The 22,291-nt window shown below is 41.7% G+C and overlaps 2 protein-coding genes across 8 annotated transcripts; one reads left to right on the top strand and one right to left on the bottom strand.

Moving 5' to 3' along the window:
* Positions 1–451: 451 nt before the first annotated feature.
* On the top strand, positions 452–16,299 carry rrbp1a (ribosome binding protein 1a). 7 transcript variants are annotated; one of them, XM_078160976.1, is made up of 27 exons: positions 452–636; positions 3,161–4,067; positions 5,225–5,379; positions 5,496–5,618; positions 6,249–6,401; positions 6,626–6,744; positions 6,973–7,126; positions 8,249–8,387; positions 8,519–8,703; positions 8,802–8,836; positions 8,923–8,998; positions 9,152–9,189; positions 9,301–9,382; positions 9,487–9,524; positions 9,621–9,699; positions 9,791–9,880; positions 9,996–10,082; positions 10,166–10,255; positions 10,603–10,695; positions 10,812–10,862; positions 10,970–11,050; positions 12,444–12,527; positions 12,759–12,836; positions 13,524–13,607; positions 13,723–13,821; positions 15,541–15,684; positions 15,782–16,299. In XM_078160976.1, the coding sequence occupies exons 2-27, from the start codon at positions 3,179–3,181 to the stop codon at positions 15,818–15,820; spliced, it is 3,285 nt and encodes a 1,094-aa protein (XP_078017102.1). In that variant the 5' UTR covers positions 452–636; positions 3,161–3,178; the 3' UTR covers positions 15,821–16,299. The 7 variants fall into 7 exon arrangements, with proteins under 7 accessions (XP_078017102.1, XP_033469488.2, XP_033469486.2 ...); XM_033613597.2 differs by having other exon boundaries at positions 9,788–9,880; XM_033613595.2 differs by having other exon boundaries at positions 9,484–9,524.
* A 2,153-nt stretch (positions 16,300–18,452) lies between these two features.
* cfl1l (cofilin 1 (non-muscle), like) lies at positions 18,453–21,015 on the bottom strand. The gene is made up of 4 exons (XM_033612611.2): positions 20,874–21,015; positions 19,575–19,864; positions 19,273–19,349; positions 18,453–19,145 (listed from the first exon to the last, which is right to left on the bottom strand). The coding sequence occupies exons 1-4, from the start codon at positions 20,874–20,876 to the stop codon at positions 19,015–19,017; spliced, it is 501 nt and encodes a 166-aa protein (XP_033468502.1). The 5' UTR covers positions 20,877–21,015; the 3' UTR covers positions 18,453–19,014.
* Between the last annotated feature and the right edge of the window lie 1,276 nt (positions 21,016–22,291).

The following is a 22,291-nucleotide window of genomic DNA, read 5'->3' as shown; positions in this document are numbered from 1 at the left end:
AAGCTTACAGCAGGTTACATAAGCATGTAAGAAAGTTTTGAATAAGGCCCATTCAAACGAGACTACTATTACTATGACTGTCACCACTGACTGTACACAGCCTACACGTAATGGAGTAAAAAAAGAAAAAAACACAGTGTTCTCTGAGGCATGAAGTTTGACGTGTCTCAAAATGCCTTAAAACACTAAAGAAAAGGTCGGTCGCCTACTTGAAAAGCGTTCCTTAAGCTCTATTCTTGAGAAAACATTCTTTCCATGACAAACAAACCTTTTGTTTGACTGAAAACTGCCCGACTATGCGAGCTTTGCCGTCTACGTAAAAGACTACAAGTCCCAGAGTGCTCATTTCCGGCTTGAGTGCGTCGCAGCCAATCAGAAGCCTCCGGGATTTATGGCAGCTATCTGGGGCACGGGGCCAGCGCGTCTAGCCAGCTCGAAGTGCCACGACTTCACAGCAGACCACGGATTCTCCAGCGGAGCGAGGGGGAGAGCACTGGGAAAAAAGCTAGTTAGCTAGATAGCTGGGCAAATAGGTAGCTTTGCACGGAAGTCACTTCGTCTAACAGTCAAAGCTTTTTGTCCTCTCTCCGTTCCCTTTGAAGCAAGCAGACGAAGCTAAGTTACATCACCAGCGAGGTAAGTGTGGGAGTCTTGGAATTTTTTTATTCATTGAGCCAGCGTTAGCTAGGCTGGGAAGCTAAGTACTGCTAACTCTTGAGCTAACTAGTCACACAGAAAGACAGCCGGTTAAAGTTGTCTGAAATCATTTGGAGTTTTTCCTCCTCAACAGCTGTTTAGCTTACAGCTTTATTGCGGCTCCTGCAACACTGTTTTGTAACGTTAACCAACACTTAATACTATAATGTGCAGGAGGATAGCTAAGTTCATTGATTCATAGTGTTAGCTGCAGGGCTAGCTTGCAAGTAATGATTGAAAGCATTTTACATTTAAATAATGACAGGATTAAGCTACACACTGTTTGTCTGTTTTAATGTATGTTTGAACGGGTAACAGTGTAGGGTGTCTCTGTGTCTCTCACATATCCGAGGCCTTTTTAGTTGGGGTCTCAGTGATGTAATTGTAGTATTGGTCTGATACTAAACTATTTCAGAAGTTCTTGGAAGTCGATGGGTTTGTATTAAAGTAACATTTGGACTTAAATTGAGTACGTTTGTGTAAAGTTTGCACGAATATTTCTCAGACTTACATAATATGTCTGAAACTAAAGGCAATGAAAGACAAATAGTGTATTTTAAAGGAGAGAAAATCTATGCATTTGCACATTTTACCTCCATGGCTTATTAAAAGTAATATTTTTTATTTTAGCTGAAGACTGCTCCATGTACTAATACAATCCCTGTAGGTATCCCATTGTCCATGAAAGGCACATGTGTTAAAGTTAAAGGCCGTATGGTAGTGGTTACAGCATAGCAAGATTCATCTTATAGTCCTATCTCCAATGGACCTTGAGATGCTCTTTCATCTCCAGAAAGTCACCCAGAGTAAGTTTTTTTTTTTAAGTCCTCTCTCAGTGAATTCTGAAAGTAGATGCATTGACGTGTGACATCACAGATAAGGAGGCAGTACAAACTCTTCCCCTTTGCCTCTGACTATTAGACCCTGCAATGAACAGGGACTCTGGACTCAGTTTTGATTATACTGAAGTGGCTCAGCAGTTTTCTTCTACCGTGTCGCAATGGTGGTTTGTTTTAAAATAGTAAAGCCCAACTTTTATATATTTTCTGACAGGGTGATATTGCTATTTATAATGTAAACTGTGATATAACTGACAGCACTGCAAGAATAAATAAATCAAAGAGGGGGTTTTAGTGTCCCTAAGCTGCTGTCCACACTCAGCCAACTTTCCTCCCCTGCAGGCTAAACGTTTGTGAGAAGCGCCTTAAAGGGATAGTTGAAAGTCCCTTTAAGGGATGCCTTCTTTTTTTTCTACAGGGCAGGAAATTAACACAAACTACCAGCCAACTGCTGGATATATATTTTTTTTTTTTTTTTTTTTGCAGTTGCTGGTACTGTGTTCTTTTTGTCTGAAACCCTTTTAGGCTGTATGGATTGGGGTTTGCTCCCTGCCTTAAATTCATACTTAGGTTGTTTTAAAGTAAGTAGTTGATTTGTGCTAAGCCCCTTTCATACATGCACTGAATTCCATAATAGCTCTGATCATTTTAGCAGCATTGATCAAATATAGAAAAAGATGACAAGAGTCATTTTTGTGCAGTAGTTTATCTGGTAATTAGCCGACACAGGATCTAGTAACCTTTCCCTAACTCTGTTGATGGCTGAACATGAATTATAGTAGGAACATTAACAGACACAGCAGATATGATGATGTTTGTGTATGCAAATAAAACAAAATTTATACCAGCTATAATGCTTCCCTCATACACTCAAGTGTGTGATTTGGGGTCTGAAATATATTTTTAGTGCATTTATCGGGTGTATAATGCAGCCATAATAATGGGTCTTCCTGCTGATGAATAAAAATGCATTTTCATATAGGACTACTCGATTTTATTTAATCTTGTGTCTCTTGCAACAACAGTGTAATCATCCAAAATGATCATACGAGTGTACAAAAAATTAAATCTTTTAAGTGAGGCAGCCTGATGCTGATATTTAATTGTATTTACTTAATTTGTTTCAGTGTTTGTACTCAAAAAGCTCAGTGCTTGGCCTCAAAATGAAGCATATGAGACTTCACTGTGAGGGTGAATTTCAGCTGCATGAATACATATGTTTTATCCAAGTTTGCAGGCAATATGGCAAGTGGGTTTTGAGCAGCTGTTTTTTGTCACACAGTTAACCAGTCTGTATTATGTAGCCAGCCTCAAGGCAAAAGTTTATGGGGATAACAGTGACACCTTGAGGCATTTGGAAGGAATAGCTTTGCTCGTCCTCCAGGCAGCATTAATCACAATTATATCATAAACTGCTTAGTTAAGTCAGCTGCTGCCAGTTCACTTTCATTTTTACCTAGGCACAGAGAAATACTGTTGATGATACTACGTGGGGAATTAGTATATAAACTTCTTTCTCCCCTTGTTGAAAATTCCTAGTTTTTGCTTGTCCACAGCCAGCTGTTTCCTTTAGATAATCTTTTTAGTTGTTAACTGTATTGACAAGTCTGCCACTCTCGTTTTAGGTCCACTGAAATTGAACAATGGATATCTATGACCCCCAGACCCTTGGGATAATGGTGTTTGGTGGATTCATGGTGATCTCTGCTCTAGGGATTGCTCTTGTCTCCACCTTCTCCATGAAGGAGACCTCTTATGAAGAAGCCCTGGCTAAACAACGCAAAGAGTTGGGTAAAATTCAATCTACTCGCTCTGAGAAAAAGAAGAAAGAAAAGGTATCTGAAAAGAAGGGTCGTGGAAAGAAGAAAGAAGAAAAGCCTAATGGAAAGATCCCAGAGCCTGAAAAAATTCAAGAGGAAGTTGAAGTTGACACAGTCATCGAGTCTGCTGCTGCCCCAGTCGTGGCTGCTGCTCTCGCCCCTGCCCCTGAACCTGTCCCTGCTGTAGAGGTTAAGCCAACTGCGGCCCCAGCACCAGCAGACACCCAGCCAAAGGCCGCTGCTGACCCAACCCCTGCTCTTAGTGAGCCCTCACCTGCACCCTCACCTAAAGAGAAAAAGAAGAAGAAGGTGGCTAAGGTCGAGCCAGCCTCTACCCAAACAGCCCCAATTGTGGCTGCCTCTGCGCCAGTCAAGTCCTCCTCAGTCCCTCCATCAACCCAGGCCCCCGTGTCTGCCCCGACCAAAGCAACTGCCCCGCCTGCTGCGTCTGCCCCTGCATCAGCTAAGTCTGCCCCAGCACCAACTAAGTCTGCCCCTGCACCAGCCAAAGCTGCTGCAGCCCCAGCCAAGTCTGCGCCGGCCCCAGCCAAATCTTCACCTGCTCCATCCAAAACTGCCCCAGTGCTGGAAGCTGTCACTAAAGACGTCCCAGTGATGGCAGTCCCCCCAGTGGGATCTCAGCAGGCTCCTCCTGCTGCAGGAAAAGCACAAGAGCCTAAGAAGAAGGCCTCCAAGAAAAAGGCAGAGCCTGGTAAGCAGTTATGTTTTAGAGATGTCCAAATATTTCATGTTATAGCTCTGTAGTTTCAAAGGTTATTAAAGATTACACTTCAAAAATATAGAAACTGATACAGATAATAGCAGCATGGGAAGAGAATAATACATATAGCTCGTCAGTCTTAAGAGTCCAGTCTTTTGTGTGCTTGATCAAGGCCCTGAATTACATAACCTGCAGTTTTGAGTGTGGCCACTATGCCAAAATCACAGCACAGCTCTACACTATCTTTAGGTGTCTGGTAACTCTCCCTCTGCCAAAAGATGCCTGTTGTTTGGCCTTGGCCAAGCCCGCCGCCAGATTTTTCTTTCCTGTTAAACCAGTCATTGTTTTTTCGATGCACTGTTTGGGGACTGCTGTTACGCTCCACGTGTAGTTTGGACCTTGGTGGCGTCCACATCAGTGCTCCTGCAAGTCTCTCAAAACTACATTTACCCACAAACCCTTCACTGCCTATCAAGGATCAAAGCCACTGTAGTCTATCAATATTTCTGCTACACTAGAACCATCATTGTTAAAATTAGCGTCCTCCTTTAAAGTGGAAATGGTTGTTTAAGCAGGAACTGCATTAGCCATAACACTGGTGATAGCACTCGAACTTGTTTGGAGGTGGAGTGGGGTCATGTCTGTACAGTTTAGTCGCACGTGCATACACTCACAATCTAAGGCAGTAATACCCTGTCAGTACTGATGAACTTCTAGCTGTGTACCCGTGGAAAGTAGTGCCAATGGCAGTTGTGGGTAATGTCTGGTACTCAGCTCTGGAGGGCATAGAGCACGCCAGCCTGTCCAAACACCACTGCCCTGTTTTGTTAACTGACAAAGGCTCTCAGTGCCCTGACAATGGATAGGGAGGGGAGATGGGTTCTTCCTTGCCTGAGGCTTGTCTCCGCCTGGTGCCACAGTGCCCCATCATTTTGCCATCCAAAGCTGCCCAAGGCCCCAGACCCACAGGACAAGTCTCAACCTTGTCCTTTTCCTGAGGCAGTGTGGGAATTCAGTCCTCACTGTGACAGCCTAATGAGCTTTGAAACTGTTGGCTTTTTGGTTTAAAACATGAAATAACCTCTAAATTCCTGATGTGATACCACCATGTTGTTTTTCATTGCAATTTTTGGTGTTTGCCTCTTCAGCAGCTGTGGTGGATTCTGCTGACGCCCCTCTGTACCTGCCCTACAAGGCTCTGGTGTCCACCATCAGTAGCATGGTGTTCAGTGAGGGAGAAGCTCATAGGCTCATCGAGATCCTGTCTGAGAAAGTCGGCATCATTCAGGACACCTGGCACATGGTAATGGACGCTGCAGTCAGCAAGAAAAAAAGACTTCATAGTTCACTGAATATGTATGAGACTTGTAGGGAGATCCACTTTTTTTGCTGTCTTAATGTGAACTAATGTGTTTTCAGGCCACTCAGAAAGGAGACCCAGTGGCCATGCTGAAAAAACAGCTGGAGGAGAGGGAGAAACAACTGGCGGCAGAACAAGAGGATGCTTCTGCTGCAAAGAACCGTCTCAGAGAACTCACCAAGGTTAGACATACACGTGTCTCTCGGGTCAATGAAGCCGTACTCCAGCTACAACACCTCCTCTGGTCTGTAACCATGCTGGCAGCCCTATGAGACACATTACACTCTTTACATAAGAAAACAAAATTGTTGGATGAATTCTTAGATCTTTTTTTTACTATTGAGGCAAAGAGTGCAGATTGGTCTAAATGTGGCAGCTGAGAAAAAAAAAACCTAAATTAAAGGGTTAATTCTCTGTTGAAAATGAACACGCACTGACATTTAAATTGCAGTCCTCTTTATCTTTCATCCTGAAGATGGCACTAGAGCAAAGTTAACAAGGTGTCTGCAGCATCTGGAGCTTACTCTGCTTCAATTCTAAGAATGTCACGCGCTATTTATTTCTGTCTGTGGGTGGCAGCACAAGGTGGCAAGTCGATCTTTAGGGTCGCAGCAAATTCCACAGAAAAGTATTTTTTGCATTATTTTTAATGTTTTCTTGTTCTGAACCAAGTGTTGAATGAAAAATTGAGTCATCATGTTGGCACGAGAGGAAAAGCCACAGTATGGTAAATATTTAAATTTGTCCTGTGGTGGATGTCTTAACTATATGAATTATGAGCAATGAATCTGAACGTGCTGTCTGTGTATCAGGAGCTGTCTGCTGAGAAGTCCAAGGTTGCCAGTGTGGAGACGAGGCTGAGTTCCCAGCTGAGTAAGAGAGAGCAAGAAATGATTGCTCTGCAAGCTCGCATGCAGGCCAGTTACCAGGACCACATAGCCCAGACCCAGGGCCTCAATGCAAAGGTCAGTTCCTCAGAACAATTTTTACAGTTTGTTAATGCACATTTGAGTTTGCATTTTGTCTTTTTATTTCCTCCTGGCAATCTGGCTGCTAATGAGGAGTGAAAATGCATTTTTTCCCTTGGTTTTTTTTTGTAATTTTGTTGTGTTGAAAAGGATTTAAAGCAGCTGTCCAAGCTTTGACAGTCCAACATGGCTAGTTTATTTTAAAAAAACTTATTTTGCAGATCGTGAGCCTGCAGGACCAGCTGGAGAAAGGCCCCAATGCCCAGCTGGCCCGCCTGCAGCAGGAGAACTCCATTCTCCGCGATGCCCTGAATCAAGCCACTAGTCAGGCTGAGAGCAAGTGAGTGTATTCCTCTGACAGTAAATGAGAAGCCATGATCCATAATGACATCCTCTTTACCTCTTTATACTGATACTAATTAAAGTGACAGTTAAATACAGTGTGTACAAATTTAAAGGCATGTTTGGTCTGCCAAGCCTGAAGATTGGCTTCTATTTTTATGAGGCATTGTCCTTGACTCTTTCTCCCTGTGTCTGTCCTTCTGTCCCTCCTTCATACTGTCCTCAGACAAAATGCAGAGCTGGCCAAACTGCGTCAGGAATGTGCAAAGTTAACCAAGGAACTTGGAGAGAAGACAGAAAGTCTCCTCGCTGATGAGCACATCAGGAAAGGGCTGGAGGCCAAGGTGTCCGCTGCTGAGAAGCAGCTCGCCATGCTTCAGGTTGGCTTGGCCTGTGGGAACACCACATCATCTCTGCTACACATTACATTAGAAGTGATCAAGTTTCCACATGAAAACAAATTGATTCCATCTTTTTTTTTTTAAAAAAAAAATGCTGTTTCTTGTTTGGGCAGCCCATTAGTTACAGAGGCTGTTCAAAATGCAAGCCTAGACCATTTCCACCTATCCTCAAACCCTCTAATGTTATGGGAAGTTTAATTGCCTTGTAATCACAGAGCTCAGGACTGAGCTGGAATGCAGCCAGTCAGTAATAGGGCTGTAGGCAAAATGCGCCTCAGCACCAGCTGGAATGTGTGCATGTCCGAGCACCTCTCCTCTCCAGCCCACTGTAACAGGCTCTGAAAGAGGAGGAACAGTCTGATGGTATTTACAACACACGACAGTCAGACTTGAAGTATATCCCTGCCTTGCATTATCTGCTAATTTGCTGTTCTCATATCAGCCTACGCAGTCACTCACTGACGGAATGTTGTTGTGTTGGTCTGAACCATTATGGCTTATGTGGAGCAAGTGAGTCAGCACTTCCTGACAGTCAAGTGTTCACTTAGTTTAATCATTTACAAACATGCGTTCTAACAGTTAAAGGTCCTCAAACACGTTATGCAATGGCTCCGCCGTCAGTCAGTATACATTAGACATGCTCAGTTGATGCAAGAGAGGTCTTCTCTAATTTCTTGCACATGAGAGAAGTTTTGCTCCCTTTGTGAAATGTGTCGTTGGACTTGGTTGTCACTAACAATTGACTGCTGTGACTGAGTCTGTCAGAGAAGCTCAGGCAGGCTAGTCATCTCAAAATTCCCTCAAGTTCAAAGCACTTCCTGCAAGACACTTCCTTTAAAAATTCCCAAACAAATAGCTTGACTGATAAAATGTCTATTTTTATGTCCTTGTTATACAACCTCAAGCCAGATTATATTCTCATCTCATAGGTGGATCATCTGTGCATATTAAATTATGTTCTTTTTCTTTGAATGTGTTGCAATATATTTGAACAGGAAGGCACGGATACTGCCCTGTGAATCACTGCTGCAAAGTAGAATTGTTTTGTGAATCTCTGCTGCCCCCTGCTGTTAAACACATCTTGATATATGTTGTTCTCAGGCCAGCCATGGGGAGAGCGAGCAGGCATTGCAGAGGAGATTGGAGGAGGTGTGTGAGGAGCTCAGAGCAGCACAGGGTAGAAACAGCAGCCTGCAGGCCACTTTGGACAATGCCCAGCAGGACAGCAGCACCCTCTCAGGTCAGAAAATGAGGGAGGGATGTCTTAATGGTCATGTGCATCTTGATAGTGGGGGAAAAAAAAGGGTAGCAGTGGCTGTATCAGTAGCAGTGGATGTATAAGTTGTGAGTGCTATGTTTTTGTCCGTGCAGAGTTTCAGGTGCGTATTGGGAAATTGGAGGCTGAGATCGGTGAGCGCTCTGCTCAGGTGGACACCCTCACTGCCCAGCTGGAGGAGACACAGGCAGAGAAAAACCAGCTTGTGCAGCAGGTGGCCACCATTAACTCACTGCTGGAGGCCAGTCAGACCAAAAAGGAGGAGGAGGATAACAATCAGGTAAGACACACTTTGTCAGTTTGACTTCTCTGAAATGGCCAGATGGTCGACCACACGTAGTCACCCCTTAAGGATGTCTGTTATGTGTGATTTGGCAGGTGAACGCTGCAGAAGTGGAACAGCTAAAGCTCAGGTAAGTGTTTGAGCCTCCTTTCCTCAGTGTCAGCATTCGAACCAGAGCCGTTTCATTTATTGATCATAGTGCACTGCCCCCTGCAGCCTTCAGGAGAGAGACAACCAGTTGAACACGCTTCACGAGGAACTGAAGCAACTGCAGATGAAGCAGGAAGCTGCTGTAAGTGTCGCAAACATCTGTTGTTACATCTATTACCAAATAGTATCACTTCTTGATTTTGAAGGAGATACATCTTTTTTTTTTTTTTTTTTTTAATTCATACCAATGTGTACAGTGGCACTGCTAATCACATATAATCTGCTGTTTTAACAGGAGGACACTATTGTTGAGCTAGAACAAAGAAATAAAAGGTATGGTGCCTTCTACTGTCCATGTGTTTAACTCAAATCTAATCAACTCCCCACACCTATGTTTGCTTTCGGTTTACTAATAGTTTGTCCAAATTGTGTGCCCATTCTTAGTGAGGATGTTGGCCTTATTGCATCACTTCAGGATGAACTTAAAAACCTCAAAGAAGAGATGGTGCAACTTCAAAACACACCCGTAAGTGTACCTGTTGATGTGTTGCATGATTCTACTTTTACAGCCTCCCTGCAGAACAAAAAAATGATCTTAGACTTGTTTGCATGTCTGCTTTCTTACAGCAGACAGACAGCTCCACAGAGCTGGAACTACTACAGAACAGGTAAATGAGTCTTGGCATATGGAAAAAAAAATCAGCCCCACATATTGTTAGGTCTGTTATAGATCTCAGGTTTGACTGTTTTGGTTCTTTGGCTAGCCTGACTGAGAAGGATGTTCTCATCACATCACTACAAGAGGAGCTGAGAGAAGTGAGAGTAAAGACTACCACTGATGCAGTAAGGCTCTCTTTACACATTAGCCAATTTCAATTGAGACTGATTTCCTCTGAATCACCCTCCTGATTATGTCATCCATTGTTTTTAGCAGAATGTTACAGCAGAGCTGACAGCTTTTCAAACTGAAGCCAAAGAAACTCTCCAGACACTCTTCCCACAGATACCCTTAGAGACAGAGCAGGTAGGAAAAGGGGATATCATAAAAGGAGTTGCTGAGTGATCTCTTATTTTGGTTGATATTCTGTAAAATAATATTCACATGAATTATTTACGTCTGCCTTTTTCTCATTGCTTAGGCCAACTGGTTACAAGTATTTACACAGAAAGCGCAGGAGTCTCTCAGCCAGCAGAGCCAGGAGTCTCAGTCAAGCACAGCGTCGCCTGTAAGCCACAGTTTTATACAGATAAAAATATACTGATTTAAATTAGCACGGCAGAAGATGTGAATGTGCTTTCTCTGTTTCAGGAGTTGCTTGAGAAACTGAAGGAGGCCGAGGAGAGCCATGGCTCACTGCAGGCTGAATGTGAACAGTACAGGACAGTCCTGGCTGAAACAGTAAGTGACTGGGAAACTGAGTTGTGTGAATATCGAGTAAGGATGCTTTCAGGCCTAAAGCTTGCTTTGGTCCGAAGTTGTATAATTGCCTAGAGTTGGTCCGTGTTCTCACAGCAGCATTTACAAGCAGACCAGATAAAATTCCTTGAGGAGAAAGCTGCTCTTGACTGGTCAGAATTGTCAGTCTGGTTGTTTAGGTGTGATTGCTGTGTTCACACCTGCCCAAATGAACTGCACTTTGGGAGGCAAACAACTTGAGATCAAAATTAACTGAACTAGACAGGGCAGGTGTGAAAGCACCCTAAATTTATGCAGTTCAGCTAAACCCATTCCCCTTCTCCTTTTAGGAAGGAATGCTGAAACATCTGCAGAAGAGTGTGGAGGAAGAAGAGCTGGTGTGGAAGTCCAAGATGGCTAACTCAGAGGAACAGCTTAGGGTGGTAAGTTATGAGACCTCCTTAAAATCACTATGACTTGGACATCTTTTCACCATATGTGGGTCCCCCTTCCTCATGTTTTTCAAAACCTCACAACAGTCCTTCTCACACATTTCCAGGCTCTGGAGAAAGTCAGCCAACTGGAGGCAGAAACCCAAAGTGTAGAACAGGTGAGGATTTTTCCACACTCAGTTTAAATTGCACTTTGATTTTAAGTTAGCAGGTAAGACATGTACTGCTAACTAAGTAAACGGCTTTATTTTGGTTCTTGCTGTAGTTGAAGGAGCAGATGATGCTTGTGGAAGCCCAGCTGGAGAAACAGTCAGATAACCAGGGGATCTCAGAGGAAATGGAGCAGGTACATGAGCATGTTCAGTCTGCGGATCACTGCAGCCTCACTGGAACTGACACCACTGATAAATTCCCCTCTTAAGAAGGTGGACTTGCATATTACATTCTTCTAAAATCGGAAAAAATTTGGTGGTTAGATTTAACTCCTTTTTGAACTTTTGATAAATGTCCATATTCAGACATTCAGTTTTCTTTAGGGCTGGGACTAGATACCGTCTTGGGTTTCGCATAATGTATCATTGAGAATGTTGTCTTTTCCTAATTTTCAAGGCAGCGTTACAATAAGGTTACGTAGCTTTCTCAACCTACCAGACTGTTCTAGCTGTTCTATTATTTGCATTTTCCCCCTCAGTCATTATATCCACATTACTGATGAGTATTTATCACAGATGTCATTGTGTAAATATTTTGTGTAAGCACCAATAGTCCCTTCAATGTTCATCATCAGTGTTGGTCCAAACCAACCCACCAAGTTTGGGCTGGGCCGGGCTGTTATTTCTCAGTACTCCCTTGGGCTTGAATCAGGTTGGGTTCTCGTCAGTTTACCAGTGTTTGTTTGTTTGTTTTAATAGTTATTATTAATATTAAACAGGCAGTTCTTGTGCATAAATGGCAGATATTATAGTGGATTGATCAAGAGGGAAAGAGAGAGAAAGATGGGGACTGTGACTGTGAGAGGGAAAGTGATGGAACAACAGAGTAATGGAGAGAGACGGAATGCACGCAAGAGAGAGGGACGGAAAGCAAGAGACAGAGAGAAAGGGAGGTCTGGGAGGTAACATGGTTGGCAGTTCTGCAACTCTTCTGCCTCCCTAGCAGTGTGAGAGATGTGCGTAACATGCAGTGAAGAGCGGTGATCATCATCTGAGCACCGCATTGCTATGGGCCACTGTGCACACTAGACGCTCTGGGGGGGAACCTGTCGTGTATGAGACATCAGACTCTTGAAATAACAGAAGGTAGAAAAGAAGAAGTGGTTTGAGGAAACACATCAGCCCTTAGCTTGTAATACGTTTTAATATTAAAAGAAATATAGTAAATAAAATTAAATATATATTTTTGACAGTATAGATTTGGGTTGTTAAGTAGGCCAAAACTGCTGCTGTAGGTCGGGCTTTGACAGAAACTGCCGGCTCATGTGGGTCAGGCCTGATTTTTTTGGGCCCAGTCAGAACTCTGTTGCCCAGCCCTATTATGGATTGAATAATACGATTTAAAAAGTTTTGTTTCATTGATGAAATATTATAGAAATAGCTCTCAATGTAAAGAATTATCAATCCATACTTGTGTAGGAGGCTTTTCCTATGAGAAACACATTTAAAGATCTCAATCTCTTGTGCTGGATTTCAAAGTAAACCTGTCTGACATCTGTTCATCTCTGTGCTGTGCTCTGTATTCAGCTGAAGCTGCAGCTGTCAGAGTGTCAGAGCCAGCTGGATTTGGCCCAGAAGGAGGCCCAGGCACACAAGGAGGAGCTTGCACAGGTGACCCACTGACTTAACCTGCTTTTTCCTTTTCTCCATACGTCAATATTTACACAGCTATATGCCAGAGGTGGTGGTGGGGGGGAGACATGTTAATTATGAGACAGCACATGACAAGGAATTTGTGGAAGTCCCTCTTAAACTCGCACAACCAACAAGGTGAGGTGCCATGCAGCTCACGGGGGATTCATGCAACGCAGGTTATGTAACCAGTGCGGCTTCCTGTTTCAGGTCAGAGAGCAGCTGGGCGAGATCACGATGCGGGCTCAGCGAGAACAGAACGGCCCAGCTGAGGCTCAACCCAGTCAGGTCAGGGTGCAAATGTTACAGGGCACCCTTCACTTCCTGTCAGAGGGTACTGGACAATGACAAGGACACGTTTTCCTAAAATCTCCTTTGTTACCTGCTTTTTGTTTACTTCTCAAGTGAGCCTTGTTCAATTTAGTAGAAAATCACCATAATTAAACTTGTGATTGATTTTCTTATACTTTATGTATTAAGACATGTTCTTTTGGATTTGACTCAGCACATGCCAAACCCATGCCCTGAAACAAGGATGTGGCCTTGGCACACGGATACTGAGTAACACCTGACTTAAACAAAAAGAGCCGTATTTCCAGTCTGTCCAGTATTCCTCTGACACAGCCGCTGTTTATGCTAACCACTGTTTGCACTGACTGAGTGGACACAACTCTAACCACTGCTTTTTCTTGCCCTTTTCAGCATGCTCACTTCTCCTTTGTTTTTACATATTTGTTCGTAGATTCTTAATATCAGCAGAAAGTTAATCTGATTTTAGCCTTTCACCTGAAATAGTCTGAGAGGCAACTAACTTGGCACACAGGTCGAGCAGCTTTTTTTGTGTGGGTGTTTGTGTGTGCGTGTGTGTACTGTTGCTGCTTTGGCACAATAATCTTTGCATACACACGTATGCATCAGCCATTTGTCTGCATGTGTATTCACTGTGTGTGCACGCCTTTTTTTGTCTTCCATCAGTTTCAGAACGAGTTGAGTCAGACAACTGAGAAGCTGCACGGGGAGGTGGCTCAGAGACAGCAGCTTTCAGAGGAGTTTGAGCAGGTAGCAGCCATTGTTGATGCACACTGTGTTTGCTTTTTCGCATTGTCATTCCAGAGGGTGACTAATAAACTCTCAGTGGATGACGTCAGTATGTGTGTGTGTTGTCAACTTCTAGGCCCAGAAGACTATAACAGAACTTCAGGCTCAGTTGGATCTTGTGAAAGTTTCTGCAGAGTCACCACAAGCCGACACAGAAGATGTTGCTCAGCTCAAGGTGCGGTTACAAATGACACCCAGAATCCAAACATTTAACTGTGATTAATGATACAGTCCTGATTATATATGAATTTGGCAATCTGCAGCGTATCTCAGAGTGACAGGTGGTGCGGCTCCAAATGAAACTTAGATATCTGATATCTCTTATGAATAGAGCTTTTTGTCTCTCCAACAGAAGGTCACCACTCTAATCATTTATTTTATGGAGACCCAAGTGTTCAATATTAAAAAAGTGGTAAAAAGCTAATTATTCTTATTTTGTGTATTTTTGAGAGTAGCAGAGGTAATTGCAGCTTGAATGAATTTAATCAAATTTTATTTAGTTATTTATTTTTTAATGTCCTTTCTCAAAGTCTGTTTTTACCTTGCACCATTTGTTTTCAATGACAGTCATATTTAGTTTAGTTTAGTTTAGTTTATTGGTTTGTTTGAACAGGGACAGTGCACATTAATGAACATTGCTGTAAATGTGCCAGAATTAGCCAAGAGGCTACTTTTCATCTGCAGTCCCCGGACAGATGTTACTAAAGTCACCCTAAAACCAGAATACACAATACAAGCAATTAAACAGTTTTTAAAAAGTTAAAGAGTGCTACTCCGACTTGGCTGTGGCTTAGGTCTGGATGAAAGAGCAGCTCTAGTTAACTGGCTCTGCCCTGTTTGCCTCGATTAACAGATTACAGACTTTGTAAACTTGGACTTTTGATGAAAATTGGTTATAACGAAACTTGAAAGACGAGAAGTATCAAGACGAGCATCACAAATAACTGACCGGTTTAATGACAGTCGGGCTGACATTCATTCATTTACGATCAAATCTTTGCCGGGCCACGTTCTTCTGCGGTAATGTTGTCCCCCCTGATTGGCTGATTGGAAAAACATTTTTGGGGGCATGTTCTAACAGCTCAATTTAATTTATCCACGAGTTAAGCAATGTTTGAACCAAGTTGTGTTGATTTACGGGCGAATTTTGTGCCAGGCCAGTGCACATGTTTGGAACTGGTGGTGCCCCCTATTGAGCGATGTCAAAATACTAAAATAATTTAAAACAAACAGTGATTTGCCATTGTTATGAAATATATCCTGAAAACTTTGAAATGATTAGACAAACAATTTCGGATTCATAGTCTCATTTGTGTCATGCCACACACATTTTTCAAAATTGTAGCGCCCCTCTAGTGGACTATTTAAAAATAAACTCTCATGGTATATTTCAGGTACTTATGTGGACAGATCCTGCAAGTTTTAGATGACTGGCACGACGGTTGTTGAGTAAGGTCTATACATATATACGGTCTTTTGATTAGCTTTGTCCAATAATGATCCTCAGACAATTTGGTACAAATTCAAAATGGCGAAATATAGAATCAGGCAGACTTAAAAGCCTCTTGAGACTTTTTTGTAGAGCACATGGAACTGGAACTGTCTGTCGAATTTATAGTCAGTCGGACTTTCAGTGTGAGGGGCATGGCCTTTCCAAAATTGCATTTTTGGGCCTTAATTATAGTGACACCATCACGCCAATTGGGCTCATATTTCATCATCCGGGTCATTGGTGAAATCTTCACTGAATTATTTCACAATTTTATGGTTACAGGATGTAGTTTGTATTTATCCCATGTCTTATTTATTTAATATTTAACACTTTAGATCTCCATATTGAGGCCACTTTTTGTTTGGTGGCTTGGAGTAACGTTTGCTACCACTGTTGGAACAGGAGCGCCTGGAGAAGGAGAGGAAGCTGTCCAAAGACTTGGGCCAGGCAGCCACCAAGCTCCAGCAGCTTCTCAAAGCCACTCAGGAGCAGCTGACCAAAGAGAGAGACACAGTGAGAACACTACAGGAGCACCTGGAGGGCAAGGTGAGACAAGCAAGGCAGCAAGACTACACATGCACGCCTCTAAGCTCATTGTTTCAGTATGCTCATCAATTTTGACACTATATTTGTGTTTCTCAAGGGAGAATACGTGGAGCTGAAGGAAGGAACGTCCGTCTGAGAGGAAGTTCACTGCAGACACTACAAAAAACTGCCAAATATGCCTTATGATTACCATAGTTATGCATTCCAAAACTATTTCTTTCTTGTACTGTAGTTGATTGCATTTGTTGCAACTGTAGGAGTCAAATGTTTGATATTATGAACATTTCAAAATAAGATTAGAGGAGACGATCCTGCTACAATCTTTATTGAAACCCACATTCCATCAACAATTCTGGCTATGTCAGAAGTTATTTATCCCCCTGCCTTATATTCCAAACATTTACCCATAGTTCAGTGTTAAAAAGGGAAACCGATTGTACGTCAAACGTACATCAACCTGTGCAATTACTTTGTATGTCTTTTCTATGTGGTTGAATAATGGAAACATTTTATGGTTCAATGTTTCATTACCTTTAGGGCCTGCTTTCCTCTGTAGCTGGCTGCCAATTACATGCATCAAATTTGTATAAATGAATAAACTACAGTGTAGCTCTACATGGTTTTGTTCAGTGTCTTTTTGCAATGAGTGCAGGCAGGAAGCAAGGTAAAAGTTAGCTATTATATTTTGACATAGTTTCACATCCGGTGTGAATCAAATGGTGAATATGTGCACTGTACATCTGTCTCATGACAATTAAACCTCAACAGAGTTGGCTCAAGATGACTACACTTGAATCTTAAAACTTAAACCATCTTCCCTGCCATCAACAGGAACCTGTGACGGCTCCTCTGTGCTGAGAACATTGTTGGTTTCTGACAGGAAGTAGTACCATGCAGCAGCAACCACACAGTATACCATCTTACAGCAAAATGGCGGGTAGCTCTGATCTCTTTTGTTATCCTTTAAAATCATGACTAACATTTTTTTAAAAACTGAAAATGTGGCGTTGCATTACTTAAAGCTTTAGACACTGAAAGGTCCAGATTGCATCAATGGCTTCAGATGCAAGGAAGTATTTTACAAGAGGGAGTTAATTTGCAGTTGTTTTAGGCATGATCTCTGTCTGTCTCTGTCATCCTCCTCCCCACCACACCCACAGACAGTATCTTTCCTGAGGGAACAAAGCAAAATGAGCCGATGGTGTGTGTGTGTGAGGGAAACAAATGAAACTTTTAGTCCTCAATTAACTTCAGCCAGCCTGAGTCTGCCACTGTCAGGTGGTGAGTCTGCACAATTGTCTTAATGGCTTCCGGGTTTTTAATTAATGTGATGACACGCCAAACTGCAGTAAAAAAGCCAGCAGGACATTTTGTTTCTAACAGCAACAGGAACAGATGAACAGTTGGTATAGGTATATACTGGACCCTGAATTAATGAAGTCTCTGCTGGTTTCCTTGCTACCTTTGAAGAGAGCCAGGCTTGCTGTCTCCACTTGTTCCCAGTCTTTATGCTATGGTGAAAATTTTGTCAGTGCTTATATTGTTTCATTCTTCCCATGTGTTTGTAAGTGTGTGACCTTTGCATTCCCCTTTTGTAAACATATATTGTTATTTGACATCATCAAGAGATTTTCATTCACTATAATCTCACCTTCAAAGACAGTCCATTGACTGTTAACAGATACAGCCGGTTACCTAACATGTTAAATTAAATTGCAACAGGTATGTTCCTCTGATATAATCAAGAGAGCATAATTAAATCAGGAGGGCCCAAGAAAGCTACTACTGATTTCTCGTCATCTTGTCGTCTGAGTGTAGGTATAAAGATGCCCTGTATTCACTGTTCTGGGCACAACCCCTGACCTCTGAGCTTGAGAATAAACTCTCGTGCACAAAGCTATTCAGTCTTGCTTGCTGACTCCCAAACAGATCGGCTAAAAATTACAGCAATGCAAAGCTAAGCTGACTGGCTGCAGTCACAAGTGTGGCATCAATTTTGACATCTCACTCATGCCAAGAAAGTGAACCATTATATTTCCCAAACAGTCAAACGATTAAACTATAAATGGTAATGCTGGTTGTGTTGCAAGTGTGAAATAAGGCGCAAACATAAAATCTGTGTGAAAGTGTGACCATTAAAGGCAGATAACCGCCTGTCTTTATTTTATTTATGGTATCAGTATAAGATTGATGGATTGATCTCGATACTGGCACTGACAGGTCCCAGGTTTTTGGAAGGGAGGAAGAACTCTTGTGGTATACATCCAGGTGCTAAGACCAACCCCCAGCTTCCTGTTAGTTATAGTCTTCATCCACAGTTAAATTTTGGAAGGGTCCTTTGGCATTTTCAGCTAATGCATCAGACACAAATAGTAAATACAAGCCCTGATGTACACCACTGTTATTTATATTTCATTTTTTTTCCCCGACAGCAGTTTACAAAGCAAAACATAAAATATGATCAAAGTAATTTCTCCTGTTCAATTTTTTTTTCACAATTTTAAGTACATCACTGTAATGCAAAAAAAGTACCAGTACATTTTTCTCAGTTAAACTGTATAAAAATGGAGATTCAATCAAATAATGTGGTTCCATAATTATCTCAGGACTGACCATTGGTAAGTTGGTCAAACCTGATTACATCAGAATTTCCACTATGATTGTATGTCAGATCAATGAATCAGTGAGCCCACACCATCTCATTTCACTGGGAAATTTACAACCAATTTGTTTGGGTGTATGTGGAAAAAGAAAAAACACACACATACTTGCACAACAGGTTGCATTAAATTTATTTGGCAATACTCAGACACTGATGCATTTTCAGATCATCTTAGTTTCTTTGTAAAAGTTGTACTATTCTTTATAGGTATTTATCAAAGTGTAACAGTCTAGAAAAACAGATTTATGTCAAATTTACAGACCCTGACATTTTGACCTAGTAAACTCAACATACACACAAGGAAGACAAATGGTTTATACTGGAGTATGTTGGAATTTGAAACATCATGTATGTAAATACAGTCAGGAAACTACTGATGTGAAAATTATGAGAGAGTCAAGTGACAGAAATAGTATAATTCTTGACATGTCAAAGAATGAACAAAATTACATCTGAATAAGACCGATTTCACAGTCTGGAGTAACTTAAGAGCTAAGTAGGACACGAGCATCAGGGGTTTGAGTTAAAGGAATCCGACCCGATACCTTCCCCTAAAGGTTTGTTGAATCAATCCAAAAACAAAGTAGATTTGGAAACTTTGTTGTTATCCCCCGCCCCCCTTAGTCCCTTTAAATTCCTGATGGCATGAAAAACAGGGAAAAGACTGTTTAATGGCCTTTCTTATGTGAGCACTTCACACTGCAGCCCTCAATTGTGACTGTATTTTTTCCAAGGAGATCTGCAAAATAATCCAAGTGGTACTCTCCAGGGTCATTAATCTGTTTGACGAACTTGACACCTGTTGAAGTCATAGGATGTACTTTGAGATACTGAACATCATTCAACTTGAACTCATGACATCAGTGTCTCAGAATATCTAATTAATGTGACAAAAACATTTGAACAAAGCAGAAAAAAAAACTTACCACAGAAAACCTTTGCAAGGGGGCCCTTTGAGCTGGCATAGGCCATTTTTTCTTTGATGTCTGCATTGTCAGGAGCCCTGATGGGAAGAGAAATCATTAAGTGTCACACACAAAGAGTGTTTTACTTAAGTATTCACACACACAACAGAAATGCCTTCTCCAAATAAGATTAGCTCTTGAATACATGCGATAATTTTACCAAGAATCTATTGTTAGTTCTTCTCTATAGTCTGTAGTCAGTTGAGGACGCAGAAAAATACATTTAAGAGTAATTTCACTTTAATTGCAATCCAATGACCTACCACATAAAGAAGACCAGATCCTCTTTTTTAGAGCATTCTTCGTTTTCATAGTGGCAGTCATACAGTACGTAGCGGCATTGTTTGTCATCCAGCATGCCCCGAAAGTATTGGAAGTGATTTTCCACCCCTTCCAGGTCTTTCTCTCGGACGACCTTGTCCACTATGATTGCGCCATCCGCTATTACAAACATCGCGAATCTCAGCCGTTGGCACTCATCAGCATCTTTTTTCATAACTTTCATTTCTTCAAAGAGTAGCTTCACAGCGTCTGAAACTTGTACTCCGGACGACTATTGAGAGAACACAAAACATGGCATGTACAGTTAGTGCCATAACCAAAAGACAACATATGCCATCACATTTAATGTTGATGAACTAATTACAATTGACATGTATCTAATGTTTCACAGTAAGGGAAACACACAAAGAAAAATGCAGTTGCAGAAGATTTGTATTTGAAGGACAATAAAATAAAAAAAAAAAGTCTTAAGAATGGATGCAAATGGATGAATTTTATTCATTTTATATAACAAACTGAAGGCTCTCTTCTACTTCCTGATCATTTTAATCATAGGATTTTGCTAGTTCAGTACCAAGTCTAATTTGCCAGTTAAGTGGACAAATTCTTGTAATGATTCTTACATGATAAAAGACTATCACAATATGAGCACACTGGGGAGATTAAGGCCTTGGCTCATATTTGAGTAGACTTTGTTCACTTGTGCTGTGGTTTTGAGACAGAAAGCAGAACTGCAAGATGAAGAAACAGGAAGTTCTTCAAAACTAGACTTGGGAGAGAAGTGTTAACACTATCAAAGCAATTCAATGCGCAAATGTTCGACCAGCTTTTCTGCAGTAACATGCCATGGGTGTAGCTTCCCTATGATTTTTTTTCAAGACCTTGGCTCTGTCACATTCCAGTCATTGTGGAACAAGTTAGTACAAGAAAGACCGCCCCAAGGGATTCTCTCAGAACAAGTTTGAAGCACGAACAAAGCTCCCTCCATTTTGGAGGCAAAACCACACCTTGAGCAAGCCCTTTCAAACACTGACGTCTCTTCTCACTAAGCAGACTATCAAATAGAAACCTTGCACTCTAGATATAATGACAACCAGGCTTTACTGAGTTTACACAGTTTCTGTGTGTAACTAAAGTAACTAAAAACAAAGGCATGGCACTTGAAAGTTTCATCATCTCTACATTACATATCACTTTGGGTCACACAAATAACAGAGATGAAGTTGCTAACTCATGCAACACAAGTCAATCCAGTCAAATTCTTTGTGAAAGCTACTCACCATGTTTGCTTCTGATGTGTGGAGGAACAGGCAGCAGAGAAAAATGGCAGCAGCAGTCAAAATGCTGAAGGGTCATAAGGAAGGAGAGCAGGTTGACTCATAGAGGAGGAGCCGGAGTAAATGAGCACACCTCCAAAAGTAGGCCCTTCCCCCTCTTTCCAGGTGTGACACAGTTTCAGCTGCAACCTCGGCATTTTCATTTAATTACATTATATTTGAAGACTAAAGCACAATGGATTTATGGGCTTCATTGTCTGGCACAGTATAAACACTGTTAACACCCTTTCTATGAACAAGTTTGGTAGAGGGAGAGATCTTCCTTTTTAGGAAAATCCCCAGGTGAGCTCGAGACAGTCATCAGTGGGAGCGGCACATACACCCTTATATGGAGAACAAACCTGTCCACCTATTCAGCTCATCTGCTTTTGAGACGCAGTTCAGAGCCTTATAAGGTAAAAGACAGGATGAGTGCAGTTATGTCAAAAGGATTTATCCATCTACTTACAAAAAGTGAGATGTTACGCCTTCATCAGATTCCAATAGTCACAGTCAATAGTTAGATGCCTAAAAACACCAATTCTACAAAAAAACACAGCAAGCATTACACACATTTACCACCTAACAGGGTCAATCTGGACCGTGTGAGCTTCAAATGTAAGGTGTCATTTGCCAACTCAGTTAAGTAGATTCATTTTTTTCTCCAGTCACATTCTGTGAGGACTGATGAGTCAGTGCAGTTTCTATGATTCACAAAAGTAACTCACAAAATTAGAGCGTAGACTTAGTGCCCGGCCTGTTTTTCTCTCTGTTTCATAAGCCTAAAGTCACAGAAGGAGTGTAATTATATGACCATGCCATTTTGGTGTAAGGTTTTCGGAATACTACATGGATTCTGAGAGTAAGTAGACATACATGGACAAGGGTCCAAACCCGTGTCAGAAAACAAAATAAGTAACATGAAGACTATGCATGTAAACAAGGCCTCCTCTAATGAAACCTGGAACTTCTCTGTAGGGCTGTAGCTAAGAATTAGGGGCCCAGTTCACAGGAGGGGAACCATGGCTCCCTGCCACTTTCCTCTGGTCCAACGCCATGCCTTTTTCAGTGGTGGAAAGTAACTAAGTACCTTTACTCAAGTATAGTGCTTAAGTACAATTTTGAGGTACTTGCTTTAATTACTGTACTTTGCGCATTCAGATTAAAAATAGAATAAATAATTACCAATTAAATTCTAAATGGTTAAAGGGACAGTTCACCTAAAATCAAAAATAAATGTTTTTCCTTTTACTTGTAGTGATATTTACCAATCTAGATTGTTTTGGTGTAAGTTGCTGAGCGATGGCAATATCGGCCAAAGAGATGTCTGCCATCTCTCGACTATAATGGGACTAGATGGCACTCGGCTTGTGGTGCTCAAA

The sequence above is a fragment of the Epinephelus lanceolatus genome, chromosome 17 (assembly GCF_041903045.1).
Source record: "Epinephelus lanceolatus isolate andai-2023 chromosome 17, ASM4190304v1, whole genome shotgun sequence".
Taxonomy (NCBI): domain Eukaryota; kingdom Metazoa; phylum Chordata; class Actinopteri; order Perciformes; family Serranidae; genus Epinephelus; species Epinephelus lanceolatus.
This window is presented reverse-complemented; position numbering and strand designations above follow the sequence as displayed.